Below are 14,608 nucleotides of genomic sequence, written 5' to 3'. Positions count from 1 at the left end.
ATTTTTGGGGCAAGGATTGTACTATTCATCACACTTGTCACTGAATTTGTGGGAGAAAGGACGTACATGGTATCATTCCTTTCTCATCCAATAGTGGACAACCACTCAAGGAGATTTCCCCATTTTACTCTTAAACAGTCACATGCTTACACTATATAAGCATGCATTGGAGACTTGAAGAACTCTCGCCCGCTTGCTCTCTTGCTGCTAAACTACATAAGTTATTTGACAAGCTAATTTTCTTTATGAAAAGCTATCATCTTTTGTATTCAGTGTTCTTTAAGTATTTATTATTCATTTGTGTAAAATATGCTTTTGAAGAAGCATCTTGTAACACATAAATTTTTTATTCACATTGTTTGTTTGATTCCTTAAGGAGGTTATCTGTAAGAAGACAAAGAAAGTTGTTCTTTGTGAATCATTGAGGAGACTAAGGTTTAGTTGGATCCTTGAGAAAACAAAGAAATGTATTCTTTGTGTTTATTATAATTTGTTTATTATAGTGGATTAAGTCCTTGTGTATAAGGCAAATCACCTTGGCGAGTGAACTGGATTAGCTTTGAGTTTCAAGCGAACCAGGATAAAAATCATTGTGTTTTTATCTCTTCATTATTTAACTTTTTGTAGAGTTTTTGTTTTGGAAAAAGCTTTTGCTTTTAAAATCCAATTCAAACCCTCTATTTCTTGTGATTTTCACACCTTCAGTCTCTAGGTTCTTCATCTAGAGTCTCACTTGTAGAGATTAAGGCATAAGCTATGAGATCTGCATACCCAAGTCTTTAGGTGGCTTGATGACTCTTTTCGTCCTATCTCTTGCCAACAGGGAGTCATTGATAGTTTCCTCATCTTTCTCAGTATCTTCAGTATCTTGTTCTTTTTCTTCAACTTGATCTTGGATACACAATTCAACATTAACATGCTCCACCTCAACATGAATCTCTTTTTGTTCCATATCTTCTTCAGATATCTGCACACTTCGACTAACGTCGTCAATTTTCTTGAAATCCATCTCAGCTTCATTGAAAACTACATCTCGACTGGTGATACACCTCATGTGAACTGGCTCTGGGCATCATAACCTATATCTTTGACTCCTTCAGGGTATCCCATGAACATGTATCTCAGAGCTCTAGGTTCGACCTTGTCCTGCCTAATGTGAGCATAGGCTATACAACCAAATACTCTAAGTTTATCGAGATCTGGTGGATGTCCTGACCAAATTTCTTCAGGTGTCTTCATATCTAACACATTCGAAGGATATATATTTATCAAATATGTTGCTGTCGAAACAACCTCTGGCCAAAACACCTTCTTTAACCCAACACTAGTCAACATGCATCTAACTCTTTCTAGAATGGTTTGATTAAACCTTTCAGCCAAACCATTTTGTTAGGGAGTACCTACAATAGTTGTATGCCTTGCAAAACTAGAGGCTACACAAAAACTATCGAACGCCTCAATTCAAGGTCATTGTCGGTTCTCAACCTCTTGACCTTCCTGTCAGTCTAATTTTCGACCAGAGTCTTCCAACTTTTGAAGTTCTCAAAATTTTCATCCTTAGTCTTCTGGATAAATACCCATAACTTTATGGAATAATAATCAATTATGGATAGAAAACATCTTGCTCCTGAATGTGATGGACACATCGCAGGCCCCCAAAGACCAGTATGAATGTAATCAAGAGATCCATGTGTTCTTTGTTTGCCTTTATTGAACTTCACTCTGCAAGATTTTCCAAGTACACAGCATTCACAAAACTTCAGCTTTTCGACTTTGTCTCCACCAAGTAAATTTTGTTTCCCCAATTCGACCAGACCCCTTTCACTAACATGGCCCAATCTCATGTGTCAAATTATGTCTTCTATAGAGGTTTCGTGGATGAAACATCTGCAGAACCACTAACAACTTTAGCCTCAAGGGTATACAAGTCTTGTTTCTTCACGCCTCTTAAGACTTCCTTCGGCCCCTTCATGACTTTTAAAATACTTTTCTCTCCTTGAAAAACATATCCTTTCTTGTCGAATTCACCAGAAGAAATCAAATTTCTCTTCAAGTCAGATACATAACTGACTCCAGCCAACAACCTTATTGACTCATCATGGAGCTTGAATCTCACAGATCTAACACCTGCAATCTTGCAAGCTTTATTGTTTCCAAGCAATATAGATCCACCATCTTGATCACACAGTTCCTCGAACAAGTCTTTATTTGGAGTCATGTGCCAAGTACAACCTGAATCCATAATTCACTCTTTACTTGAGTCACCGCTTGAAATCACAAGAACATCAAATGAGTCAAAATCATCTTGAACAATGACTATGTTGCCATTATCTTTACCTCCATGATCTTTCAGGCATTCAAGTCACACTTTTCTTGTATGACACTCCTTCTTACAGTGATAACATCGAACCCCAGATGCATCACCACCACAAGACTTCTACTGACTTTACCCTTCTTCTTGTCGAACTTGTCATCTCTCTTTGTGAATTTCGCCTTAACCGACAGACCTTCACCAGTCAAAGATGGCTTGTGCTCCTTTCCTTTGTTCAAATCCTTAAAGTATAAGGTTGATTGAACTTCTTCAAAGGTCAGAGGCTCTCTTACATACAATAACGTTTCTTTGAAGTGAGCACGTGTTTTGGACAAAACACATAACAATAACAATGTTTGATCTTCATCCTCAATTTTTACATCGATATTTTCAAGATCAAGAATCAGCTTATTGAACATATCCAACTGCTCATCCAAAACTTGGTCTTTGCTCATCTTGAATGAATATAAAGCTTACTTCATGTAGATGTGATTGACCAATGATTTGGTCATGTACAAACTTTCGAGTTTCTTCCAAAGGCCCGACACCGTCGTCTCCTTCGAAACCTGTCGAAAAACCTTATCGCCAAGGCTCAATAAGATGACACTGTGGGCTTTCTCTATCATAGTCAATTTTTCTTTATCCTTTAACGCATCATCCGTGGTTGTGACTCCCTTCAACGCTTCTAAACAACCCTGCTGAACTAGTAGGGCTTTCATCTTCAAGCGCCACATGCCGAAATCGTTCATTCCGGTGAACTTTTCAATCTCATACTTTGTTGACGACATCTTCTCCATGCTCGTCGCACCAATTTGTTGTGAAAATGATGCCGGAATTATAAAGTGTAATTGGTTTCTTGATCAATAAGAAAACCACAAGGATAGAAAAGAAGAAAATAATAAGAACACAATGAACTTGGTTATAAATTGTTATTCTTTACTTTCTCTTTGAAATAAGATCACAAGTGTTACAAAATCACAAATAACCCCTCTCATCCTAATTAGGATTTGCACTATACAATGATGAAAGACTAGTATGTTATTTATAAGAAAACCAACACAATAATTTAATGGGCTTTTACACACATTCCCATTACATAAACTAACTTAGAGAACAAACTAACTTAAACAATTGAGCATAACAAACATGTCCAATTCGAGATGCTAATAATTCCAGCATATTTTGACTATATCATGTGAATAGACTTCGACAATATGCTAAGGTATTGTCGAATTGTTGAACCAAGAAACTACCCTTTGATCATACTAGAGTTCGATTCAATATCTTACAAAAAATAATCAGATTAAGTAAAAACCATGATATTTTAAAAAATAGGATAAATAACACTTTTATCATTTCCATATATTTATTCATGTTATGTTATGTCATACTATGTAATTATATTTTAATTACAACAACCCTAAATAAAGTCATACAACAACATCAAATAAAATAAAATCATATAACAACAAATAATATTATAGATGCAATAAATAATGTTCAAAATCAAGAACAAACAATCATAAAAATCTAATTATCCACCATAGACAATATTTGCTATCTGTAAAATTGCAATTAACCCTATATTTTTTTAAAAAAAATATTAGTATGCTAACTTCATGGTTTTGATCTAATCTAATTATTTTTCATCTAATTAGTTTATAGATAACTTTTTTTTTCAATCAAGTGAAAATAATAATATTAACTTTTTTATATTATTATGACTTCATTTTTATTTATATATTTATAATATTTATTTACTCCATAAATCATTATTATCCGAGTCACGATGATCATCACATATCTATATTGAATATATTCAAATTAGATATTTACATTGAACATATTCAACGCAACACGTCATATTAGATATCTACACTGAATGTATTCAATGCAACACGTCATATTAGATATTTACGTTGAATATTCAACGCAACACGTCATATTAGATATCTACATTGAATGTATTCAACGCAACACGTCATATTAGATATCTACGTTGAATATATTCAACACCTGATGTCATATTAGATATCTTCGTTGAATATATTCAACCTGACGTGTATATATATATATATATATATATATATATATATATATATATATATATATATATATATATATATATATATATATATATATATATATATATATATATATATATATATATATATATATATATATATATATATATATATATATAACTTTTAATTTAATTTAATTTCAATAAAATTTATTATTCAATTATATTTTTGATAATTTTAAAGTATCTTATTTTATTTTTGTTTTTTTCATGAATACATTGACTTTTTTCTTTTCTAAATTTAATACAAAATATAAAATTAAATTAATCGAAGTAATTTCTTATATTCAATAAAAGTTCATTCAATTATTAATAATACTTACAATAGTTTAAAAAATAATAAGTTTTTAACCATGACTAAAATTTGAACCAAATTTTTTGTTGTAAATCGTAAGAGTGAGCGAAAGTATTAGTTGAAAAGTTTTTTCCATAAATTGAAGAAATTTAGTAAAATACTCCATATTGATCAAAATCATAAACCATAAACAATTTCCATCCAAAGAGAGACACATAATAAATAGATTAAGAAATACTACAAAAGTCAAATGAAGAAATATTTCAATATTTAAATTTCATTAACATTATTATTCCAAATTACATGAATCTCAACTCAACTTTCCCTTAATATTCAAAAGTTATATTTTATTTCCTTCATGGAAATTATGCTATTAAATCTGCTTTTGTTTTTGTCAAAAAATAAAATAAATTAAAAAAAGGTGGGTTTACGCGCCACAAGCGTGAGATGGTGAAGATAACGTTTTGTGTGAAGAAAAGTAAAAATGACGGAAGATACGGGCAGCAGGCATAGAGACACGTAAGAGGTTCGGGCAACGGGCAGCACAAAACGCCGTCATTTCCCTTCACTGACGCCGTTTCGCCCCCAACTTATTCGCGAAATTTAAAACAATTGATTAAAATGTTACTTAATTGATTATTAATTATTTATTTGTAGTATTATTATTTATTAAGCCAGTTTTGTCGAAAAAAGAATAAGAAGAGCATTAAGTAAAAGAAAAAGAGTGAGAGAGTGAGACACAAAAGTTCAACCTGATCCGAACCTGAGGTCCGTGTCTAGAAACCGAGGCTCGGAGCTCACTGAGCCTCAGGGAAAAAAAGCCAAAGCAACCACACTCGAAAAATAATGGAACCCAAACCAAAGCTAGAGAGAGAAAGCCAAACAGGGTTTTAGAGAGAGAGAAAGAGAGATTTTTAGAGAGAGGTTTTTAGAGAGAGAAAGCAACGACAGATGGGTCAGATCGTGAGGAGGAAGAAGAAGGGACGTCCTTCTAAAGCAGATCTAGCTCGCCGTTCCGGTCAATCTCCGGTGACTTCTCAATCCGACTTGCGACGGAGCCGACGACGGCGAAATGTAAGATATAATATAGACTACGATGATTACATCGACGAGGAAGACGAGGAAGAAGATGAAGATGAGAGGAGGCGCGAGAAGAAGAAGCTGAAGCTTGTGGAGAAGCTCAACCAGGGTGTAGATGAGGAAGAAGATGAAGATGAAGAGGACTCCGCGCCCAGTCGCGGTAGGCCGCGTGTGGCACACGCACGTTCGGTTCAGTCTGAGAAACGAAAGTTTGGAGGGAAGAAGGATGATGATGAAGAAGAATATGAAGAAGAAAGGGAAGAGGAAGAAGAAGAAGTTGAAGAAGAGAATGAGAATGCAGAGGAACACGAAGATGAAGAAGAAGGTGAAGCTGAAAGGGGTGAGGTATGAAAATTGAAAATGAAAATGCATTTGGAATTGGATGGTTTTGTGGGGAAGGGAAGAAAGAGTGTGTTTTTGTGTGTCCAGCTCAGCGAAAATCACTGAGATTGAATGTTAACAATTGGTCCATTATTCAATACTATATATCTTGTTTCTCTCTCTAGTTTTTTTTTCTCTCTCTTTCACTCTCTTTCTGTCTGTGTCGGGATTTTGGGCGAGATAACTAACTGGTCAACTGTCCATAACTAACATACACACATGTTACATGGAGAGTTTCTTTGATCCCGTTTTCATTTTCTCTCTCTATATCTATTTATGACTATATGGATATGACTGTGTGTCTTTAACTATAACCTTAAACCAATGCCATGATGTTATTGTTGTTTGTAGTTAGGATTTTTTTCTGTCTCTGTCCCTGTCTTAATCTCATCTTAGTCTTTGTTTTTTTAACGGTTTAAGATGACATTATTAATTGTGTGTGTTTCTTGGTTTTTGTTGTGACAGGCAAAGGGCATAAAAGTGGAATCCAAAGGGCTCCACTCTGTTCCAGGTTTGTATGTGTGATTTGTTGCTGAAGTATTGTTACTGTATCTTCCTCTGTGGTGTTTCTGATCTTGCTTTTTTGTTTTCACTGTTAGGAACCCCTTTGAAGGTTCTGTCTGTGATTCCGTTGCCGGATAAGAGGACCCTTGAATTGATCCTTGACAAGCTTCAGAAGTAAGGATTTTTCGTTTTCTCTTTTCTTCTATTGTTTTTCTTTTTAAGAAGGGTTTTTGGTTTCTGCTATGGTGGATAATTTTGTATATTCCACGGTGATGCCGTCTTTGATGGTGTTTATTTTCTTGATTTGGATGATGGCAGGAAGGACACATACGGTGTGTATGCAGAGCCAGTTGATCCGGAAGAGGTGTGTATGGATTTTTTTTCCTATAAATTGTTAGTCTTGATATTGGAATGCAACCGGGTTGGAAATTCATTTTCTTTTTTCCTATTTGCAGCTTCCTGATTATCACGATGTGATTGATAATCCTATGGACTTTGCCACCGTGAGGAATAAGTTGGCAAATGGATCATACACTACATTGGAACAATTTGAGGTGCGTTATAATTTATTCTGTTCACGGTTGAAGTGGTTGCGGCAAGTTTCTTTTCTTATTAGAGGTTTTGATTGTTTTTGCGATATGATTATACTTCTATTCTATGTTGACTATGCTTCTTATACTGTTCCTACTCTTAACACATGTGGGTTGTGGGCTTTGCTTGAGTTATAACTGTGAATTTTACTTCTACCAAATGCATGTGTTTGTTGAAGACACTGACATCGGTGGTGGAAGAAAATATTCATTTTTTTTGTCAGATTGTAACCTTTTGCCATTGATAAATCATAAATGATAATCTTCTTAACTTGGTGGCATTATTACGGTTTAGCTCTTTCGTAGAGTCCTAAAATTTCTTCCTCAATGTATGATCTTACTTAAACCTTGGTAAAACATGATTCAAAATACAATCAGTATAGAGAAATTAGGGTACCACATTTTAGAGATGGACAGATGGTAGAATATCGTCTTAGGTGGTTTGGGTATGATGGAGCAAATCCTGAGCTTTATTTGCTTTATTATCTGATTCAATCTGAAACTCTGCATACACAGCGTGTTCCTGACCTAGTAATGTAGTGAAAAACAGATTAGTTTGCTGACTTTTGAATGCAATTGTTGAATGCAGAGTGATGTATTTTTGATTTGCTCAAATGCAATGCAATACAATTCGTCCGACACGATATACCACAAACAGGTAGGAAGATGGTTACTTTCCTTTGCTTTGTTTGAAAAATACGGCATCTAACCATTTAGTTGTGCTTGATTTATGATCCCTGTATTTGTTACAGGCACGTTCAATACAAGAACTAGCTAGAAAGAAGTTTGAGAAGTTAAGGATCAACTTAGAACGCACTCAGAGTGAGCAGAAATCTGAACAAAAAACAAGATCCAATTCCTTAGGTAAGAATCTAGCAAAAAGGCCACTTGGTTATGCTTCACAGGAACCCGTTGCCTCTGATTTCTTCTCTGGTGCAACTCTTCCCACTACTGGAGATGTACTGCCAATTTCCCATCCAATGCAAGGTATCCCTAGTGAAAGGCCTGGCAACATTGAGGGCCTTGTTGCAGGGAATACTTTCTTTATCGATGGAAATCAAGAGAAAGCAGAAGACTTTATGTCAGGTATCCAATGAGATAAAGCTCTCTATTTGATCTGTGATCTGTTATACTGTGTGACTTCACTGTTAAATTTTTTGAATACTTCCAAAGTAGGATCTTAATATAACAACTGATCATTTTTCGTTTGATTGTTATTTTATTGTTTCAGGGAAAGGTCTTCTCTCCAAGATGGGAAGGAAATCATCTGTGCAAGATTATGAAAGGAAATCATATGTACAAGAGTATGAGCGCCGTGCTACTTATAATATGTCTAATCCATCAGTTACTGGATCTGATTCAGTATTTACGACATTTGAGAGTGAAATTAAGCAGTTAGTTACTGTATGTATCATAAGGAGTGAGATTTAATCCTTGAATACTTTATCTTTTTATTTTTATTGGTTAAAAGCAGTTAGTTATTTTTTATTTTTGGCAACAGGTTGGACTTCAGGCTGAATATTCCTATGCCAGGAGTTTGGCTCGTTATGCTGCAACTCTAGGACCTACTGCCTGGAAAATAGCTTCTCAGAGGATTCAACAGGCACTGCCATCTGGCTGTAAATTTGGTCGTGGTTGGGTTGGAGAGTATGAACCACTCCCAACCCCAGTATTAATGCTTGATAACCGTGTCCAGAAACAACATAGTCTGTCAACAACGTTGCAGTCTACTTCTAAATTAACAAAGGTTGGTAAAGATGGTAAGAATGTAGAATCCACCTTGGAACATCCTGTAAACGAACTGATGTTTGAGGGAAAACAGCCTTCAATTCGCCCTGGTAGTGTGCTAGCATCAGAAGTAAAACCATCTTTGTTTGGCTCTGCTGGATTAAGACCGAATACTTCTACCAATCTCACTCATCAGCAACCAAATGTCCAAACCAGGAACATTGGAAAGTCTGAGAATAAAGGTTTGAAACAAGTGGAGTTGAACTCTTTACCCTCGAGTGATCAGAACAATGTCAGTTTAGTTGCAAAACTTAAAAGTAACGCACCTGCAGCTGTTTCTAAACCTAGAGAGATGGTACCAAGTAACATGAATATTTTAACATCTATGCCTTTCAAGCAGCCAGATGCTAACGGGGTTGTTAGTGGAGAGTTACCTAATGGAAACGTCAGGAATCCTAGTTTCAATAGACGGATGACTGCTCCGTCATCTGAAAGTACATCAACTCAAACAGTCAGATCGGCTCCCTTTGTTACCCATGGGCAAGAGCAGAGTCTTAGCGACCCAGTTCAGATGATGAGGATGTTATCTGAAAAGGCTCAAAAGCAGCAAGCTTCTAGTTCATCTAATCATCCGCCTACCGAAACTCCACCAGTTCAGATGATGCGGATGTTATCCGAGAAGGCTCAAAAGCAGCAGGCTTCTAGTTCATATAATCACCCCCCTACCGAAACCCCACCAGTTTGGATGATGCGGATGTTATCCGAGAATGCTCAAAAGCCGCAGGCTTCTAGTTCATCTAATCACCCCCCTACTGAAACTCCACCAGTTCAGATGATGAGGATGTTATCCGAGAATGCTCAAAAGCCGCAGGCTTCTAGTTCATCTAATCATTCCCCTACCGAAACTCCACCAATAACTCCAAATCCACCGGGACGAAGAGAAGACTTGAGCAATGCTTCAGCAGCAGCTGCCCGTGCATGGATGTCTGTAGGAGCTGCAGGGTTTAAACAAGGACCTGAAAATTCTAGTTCACCCAAAAGTCAGATTTCTGCAGAGTCATTGTACAACCCGGCCCGTGAGTACCAGCAGCATCTTTCACGAAGTAGAGGCGAGTTTCCTTCTGGCGGAATGCCTTTCCAGTCAGAGAAGAACTGTTTTCCATTTCAGGCACTTGTACCTCAACATCACGCAATTGGTGTTTCACAGTTTTCAAACCGACCTATGGTTTTCCCTCAACAAGTAGCAGCTTCTGACCTATCAAGATTTCAAATGCAGCCGCCTTGGCAAGCTGTCAGGCCTCATAGTCAACCAAGACAGAAACAGGAATCGCTTCCTCCCGACTTGAATATTGGTTTCCAGTCACCTGGGTCCCCTGCAAAACAATCTTCTGGTGTGCAGGTTGACTCACAGCAACCAGACCTTGCTTTGCAGCTATGACACGGCATTCCAATTCCGTTGTGCATGTTTCTGCAAGAATTTGACTGATTGAATTTCTGCTCCTGTCATTGGATGTTGATTTCGATTCATAAAGCTGAGGAAAAGGTTACTGCTTGTTACTTTCGGAAGGGATGAAATGGATACCATGCGCTGGAGAAGATTGTTATCCCCTGGATGCTAATGTTGGGGATCTTAAGTAGGATTTGACACAAGGTAAATAGACTGAGTTTCCTTTTGTTCAAAGACTTGGGTGTGAGAAAATAGATCTGCGACCTTTCCATATTTTCCCGACGAGTATTACTGAGATGATGCAGCCTGTATTTGTACTATCCTGGAGTTGAAAACCAAAATATCATCGTGTCAATTGATTACGATGAAGTGTTGCTTGTATTCTTCATTAGGTGGCGAAATATCCTGTTGATGCCTTGTACATTCAATACAAATGGGTGAAACCAGTTGCCTAGATTTTCATTTCATTAGAAGATTACTTGTTTTTCTGATTGGTGGAGAAGGCATCGGCGGCATTATAGTCCTTAATGCTGTTACTATTATTATTCTGTACATGAAATGTTTACTTGTCATGAATGCAAGAGCACATTTGTTTTTTTTTCTTGTTTCACCCAATTGGGATGCCATATCAAATATTCATGTTATATACAATCCACCCTTTGAAATTATTCCACCTTGTCTGTTTCTTGTGCTGTTTTGTTTTCTAGGTAAGCCATAAACATACATAACTCCTGCCCAATTTTAACTTTTTAATTAAGATTGTATGTTAAAATTTCGAGAAAGAAATGATAAATTATAGATTATTTGGTGGAACTTAATAAAAATTTCTATAAGCTGCTTTTAAACCAGTACAATTGGTTTGGATTCCTTCCTAGAATATTCATTGGGGCAGCATTCCTTCCTAGAATATTCATTGGGGCAGCAAAAGATACTTGAGAAGGACAAATCCGTGATAGGTGACAACAAACTAGGTCCACAGCTTCCTGAAATTAGTGGCAACTCTTGTCTCTTGAAACATACTACTATGTCTTTGTCAACCTGAGATTTTGTTATGGGACAAAATTGAAATTTCTTAACATGGTTTGGTTGTTGGTTGGGAGTCAGTAAGTACCTTGCCCTTTCGTGAGTCATTTATTTTGTATTTGGTCTTGCCATAGATAAATTCTACCATCCATTTACGGGGTCTCATTTAAAGCTAGAATAAAACTTTGTATGAATTTGACTTAATGCAAAAATTGTTAGCACCTAGTGGTATTCGAACTTGAAAACACACTTTAGAGAGAGAGAAGGCTCATGCAATAGAAGATGTTAACAACAACCTAAATAACATAGAGGTGTCCTTGAACAAGAAAAGTAATGAGATTGTTACTAGAAAGAAGACACGACTTGTAGCTCAAGACTATGATCAAATCTATAGGGTTGACTTTGAAAAAGCTTCAGCTCCTACTATCCTTCTTGAAGCCATCAGATTGTTACTAGGATTATTTTGTCTACTTTGAAAAAGCTTCTACTCCTATTATCCTTCTTGAAGCCATCCGATTGTTATTAGGATTATTTTGTCTCCTTAAGTTCAAACTTTACCAAATAGATGTGAAAAGTGTCTTCCTGTAATATCTCATATTCTCTTAAGTGCTTTATTTGTTGTCAGTTGGGACATATTAAGTTCCTGAATGCTCTATTAGTTGTCTGTTGTTATTAGTTGGGACAATTAGAGTAATTAGTGAACTCAGTTGAGTTTAATTCTTACTCAGTAGGGTTGACCTTTATTAAATTGTTGAAGAAGAGACATTTTGGTAACATAAAGAATTGATCAATTATTCACTAGAAGATAAGATATCATTTTTAGTTATTTTTTTCTCTTACCAACATTACCCTAACTTGTTAGTAACGAAAGAAGAAGAGAAATAGAGGTGAGAAAGAGGAAATAAGTGAAGAGAGAAAGAAGAGAAAAAGGAAGAAGAAGAGGAAGAAATGAACATCACCAACTTCATCTTCAACTTTCATCATCTTCATCTCATCAAGGTGGATTGGATATATATATATATATATATATATATATATATATATATATATATATATATATATATATATATATATATATATATATATATATATATATATATATATATATATATATATATATATATATATATATATTGGGTGGGGGTGGGGGATCCATGATTTAGTAAATTAGGGTTTGTGTGAAAATATGTTATATGTGATTATTTTGGTGTTGATACATGTTCTACTTCTTATTCTGTTCTTGTATGTGATGAATCATGTTACATTGATGTACTAAGTGTTATGTGTTGTTGTTGATGCTTTCTTTCTCCTTCTTGTTAAGTTCTGTTTTGGTTCTAACCTGTCATCCTCGCTAGGCGAGGGGATGTCTCGTCAAGCGAGAGTTCATGTTGCTGGAATGTGAAGTTCTATTATCCTTGCCAGGTGAGAGGATTGTCTCGCCAGGCCTCATCAAACGAGGTAGCAGATTTTTGTGAAGGGAAACATTTTGTTTAGTTTTGAAATTCTGGTATCAGATATGAGATGTCGAAGGTAATGTCACGACACTAATATCTGAGTAATGCAAACAAAATAAAGATAGAGAATAGTAATGCAAGAGACACAAGCAATTGTTAACCCAATTCGGTCCAACTCACCTACATCTGGGGGCTACCAAGCCAGGAAGGAAATTCACTAAAATAGAATCAGTTCAAAGACTCTCCGTACACTTCAACAAGTTACAGTCTTTCTCACCTAATCTCTACCCGTGCAATTTCTACCTAAGCACTCTTAGATATGAGAACCCACTCACTTCCCTACAATCACACCTGTGATCTTAAACAACAATCCCTTGAGAAAAGAAAACACTTTTCAATAACACACTCTTGATTTTACTTCACATTTTCAATCAAGAAGACACACTCTTGATCTTGCTTAACAGCTTTGATCAAGAAGACACACACTTGATCTTGCTTCACAGCTTTGATCAAGTAGACACACACTCTTTCTTAACAGCTTTAGAGTGACAAATTACAACCACAAATCAGACCAATTCAATCATCAATGGATGACTTGAATGGCTTACAAGTCTCACGACTAAACAAGACATAAACCCTAACTCTCTGTATTTCGCTCAGTATTGGTTGTGTATCAAATCAGGTTTTCCATGTCCTATTTATAGAAGCATTCAGCTGGGCTTGGACATCTTGAAAACCCTAAATCTATTTTCCAATCAAATCTTCTCATGACAGTTGGTTAGATCTCCTTGGAAAATAAGTAAATCAGGTTGTAATCAATGATTGAATGCGCCTGCAAATCAGATCTTCAATCATACATAGATTGCCATTAATTGTGCAATCCCAAAACACCAGACATTCATACTGAATGTTCTGTGTACAGGATGTCATGACATCGGGTCTGACATCCTGGAGTAATTCCTGCATAATTCCATAATTCCATTTATAACTTCCAGCAGGTACATACATATCAGATGCCATGACATTGTGTATGTCATCTTGAAACACTCCGGCATGATCATGTCTTCCATTTGGACTCCAGCAGGTACACATCATCAGATGCCATATTATTATGTCATTCTGAAACAATCCTGCATGATCATGTTCTTGAACTCCAGCAGGTACACAGGATATCTCATGTTAAGACATCACACATAACATCTTGTGAACACTCTTTGTTTTACCAAAATTGCTGCCAACACTTAGAATCAACAAACTCCCCCTTTGGCAAATTTTGGCTAAAACATATATCTGTCCTTTTTGTTCACAAGAAAACTATCAGCAGTTAAACAACAGTTTAAACAGTAGCAAAAGCAAACACAATTACTAGCTATAGCTACTAGTAAAACACACATGCACAAGAGTACTTCTCCTCCCCCTAAATTCGTGCAACACAAACAGAATTACTAGTTATGGATGCAACTAGTAAGACACACAAATGCACAAGGGTACTACTTCTCCCCCTAAATCTGTGCATCACCAACATCTTCTTTGATAATAACAACACCTGTAACCACAACACCTGTAACAATCAGAATGTCATTCTGACATCTGCTTCAACATCACCTGTGCACCACATCAGACATCCCCTTTGACATCTGTAAACAGAACAACATTCTGTTTAATAATAGTTGTCCATCTGTCCAGCCACATACATCCCCTTACAACTCCAC

The 14,608-nt window shown here is 36.0% G+C and overlaps 1 protein-coding gene across 1 annotated transcript; it reads left to right on the top strand.

Moving 5' to 3' along the window:
• The first annotated feature begins 5,372 nt into the window (after positions 1–5,372).
• On the top strand, positions 5,373–11,016 carry LOC127117664 (uncharacterized). Its single transcript, XM_051047751.1, has 9 exons — positions 5,373–6,114; positions 6,616–6,661; positions 6,750–6,828; positions 6,973–7,018; positions 7,110–7,208; positions 7,834–7,902; positions 7,997–8,330; positions 8,476–8,648; positions 8,746–11,016. The coding sequence occupies exons 1-9, from the start codon at positions 5,641–5,643 to the stop codon at positions 10,408–10,410; spliced, it is 2,985 nt and encodes a 994-aa protein (XP_050903708.1). The 5' UTR covers positions 5,373–5,640; the 3' UTR covers positions 10,411–11,016.
• The last annotated feature ends 3,592 nt before the right edge of the window (positions 11,017–14,608 follow it).

This window comes from Lathyrus oleraceus, chromosome 2 (assembly GCF_024323335.1).
Source record: "Lathyrus oleraceus cultivar Zhongwan6 chromosome 2, CAAS_Psat_ZW6_1.0, whole genome shotgun sequence".
NCBI classification, from domain to species: Eukaryota; Viridiplantae; Streptophyta; class Magnoliopsida; order Fabales; family Fabaceae; genus Lathyrus; species Lathyrus oleraceus.
Note: the sequence above shows the minus strand (reverse complement) of the source record. Positions and strands in the feature narration are given on the sequence as shown.

Excerpts from the sequence above, each read along its gene's own strand:
- LOC127117664 (XM_051047751.1), top strand. The coding sequence starts at position 5,641 with ATGGGTCAGATCGTGAGGAGGAAGAAGAAGGGACGTCCTTCTAAAGCA. Across the intron at positions 6,115-6,615 it reads GTGAAGCTGAAAGGGGTGAG|GCAAAGGGCATAAAAGTGGA; the intron begins GTATGAAAATTG and ends TTGTTGTGACAG. Across the intron at positions 8,331-8,475 it reads AGCAGAAGACTTTATGTCAG|GGAAAGGTCTTCTCTCCAAG; the intron begins GTATCCAATGAG and ends TTATTGTTTCAG.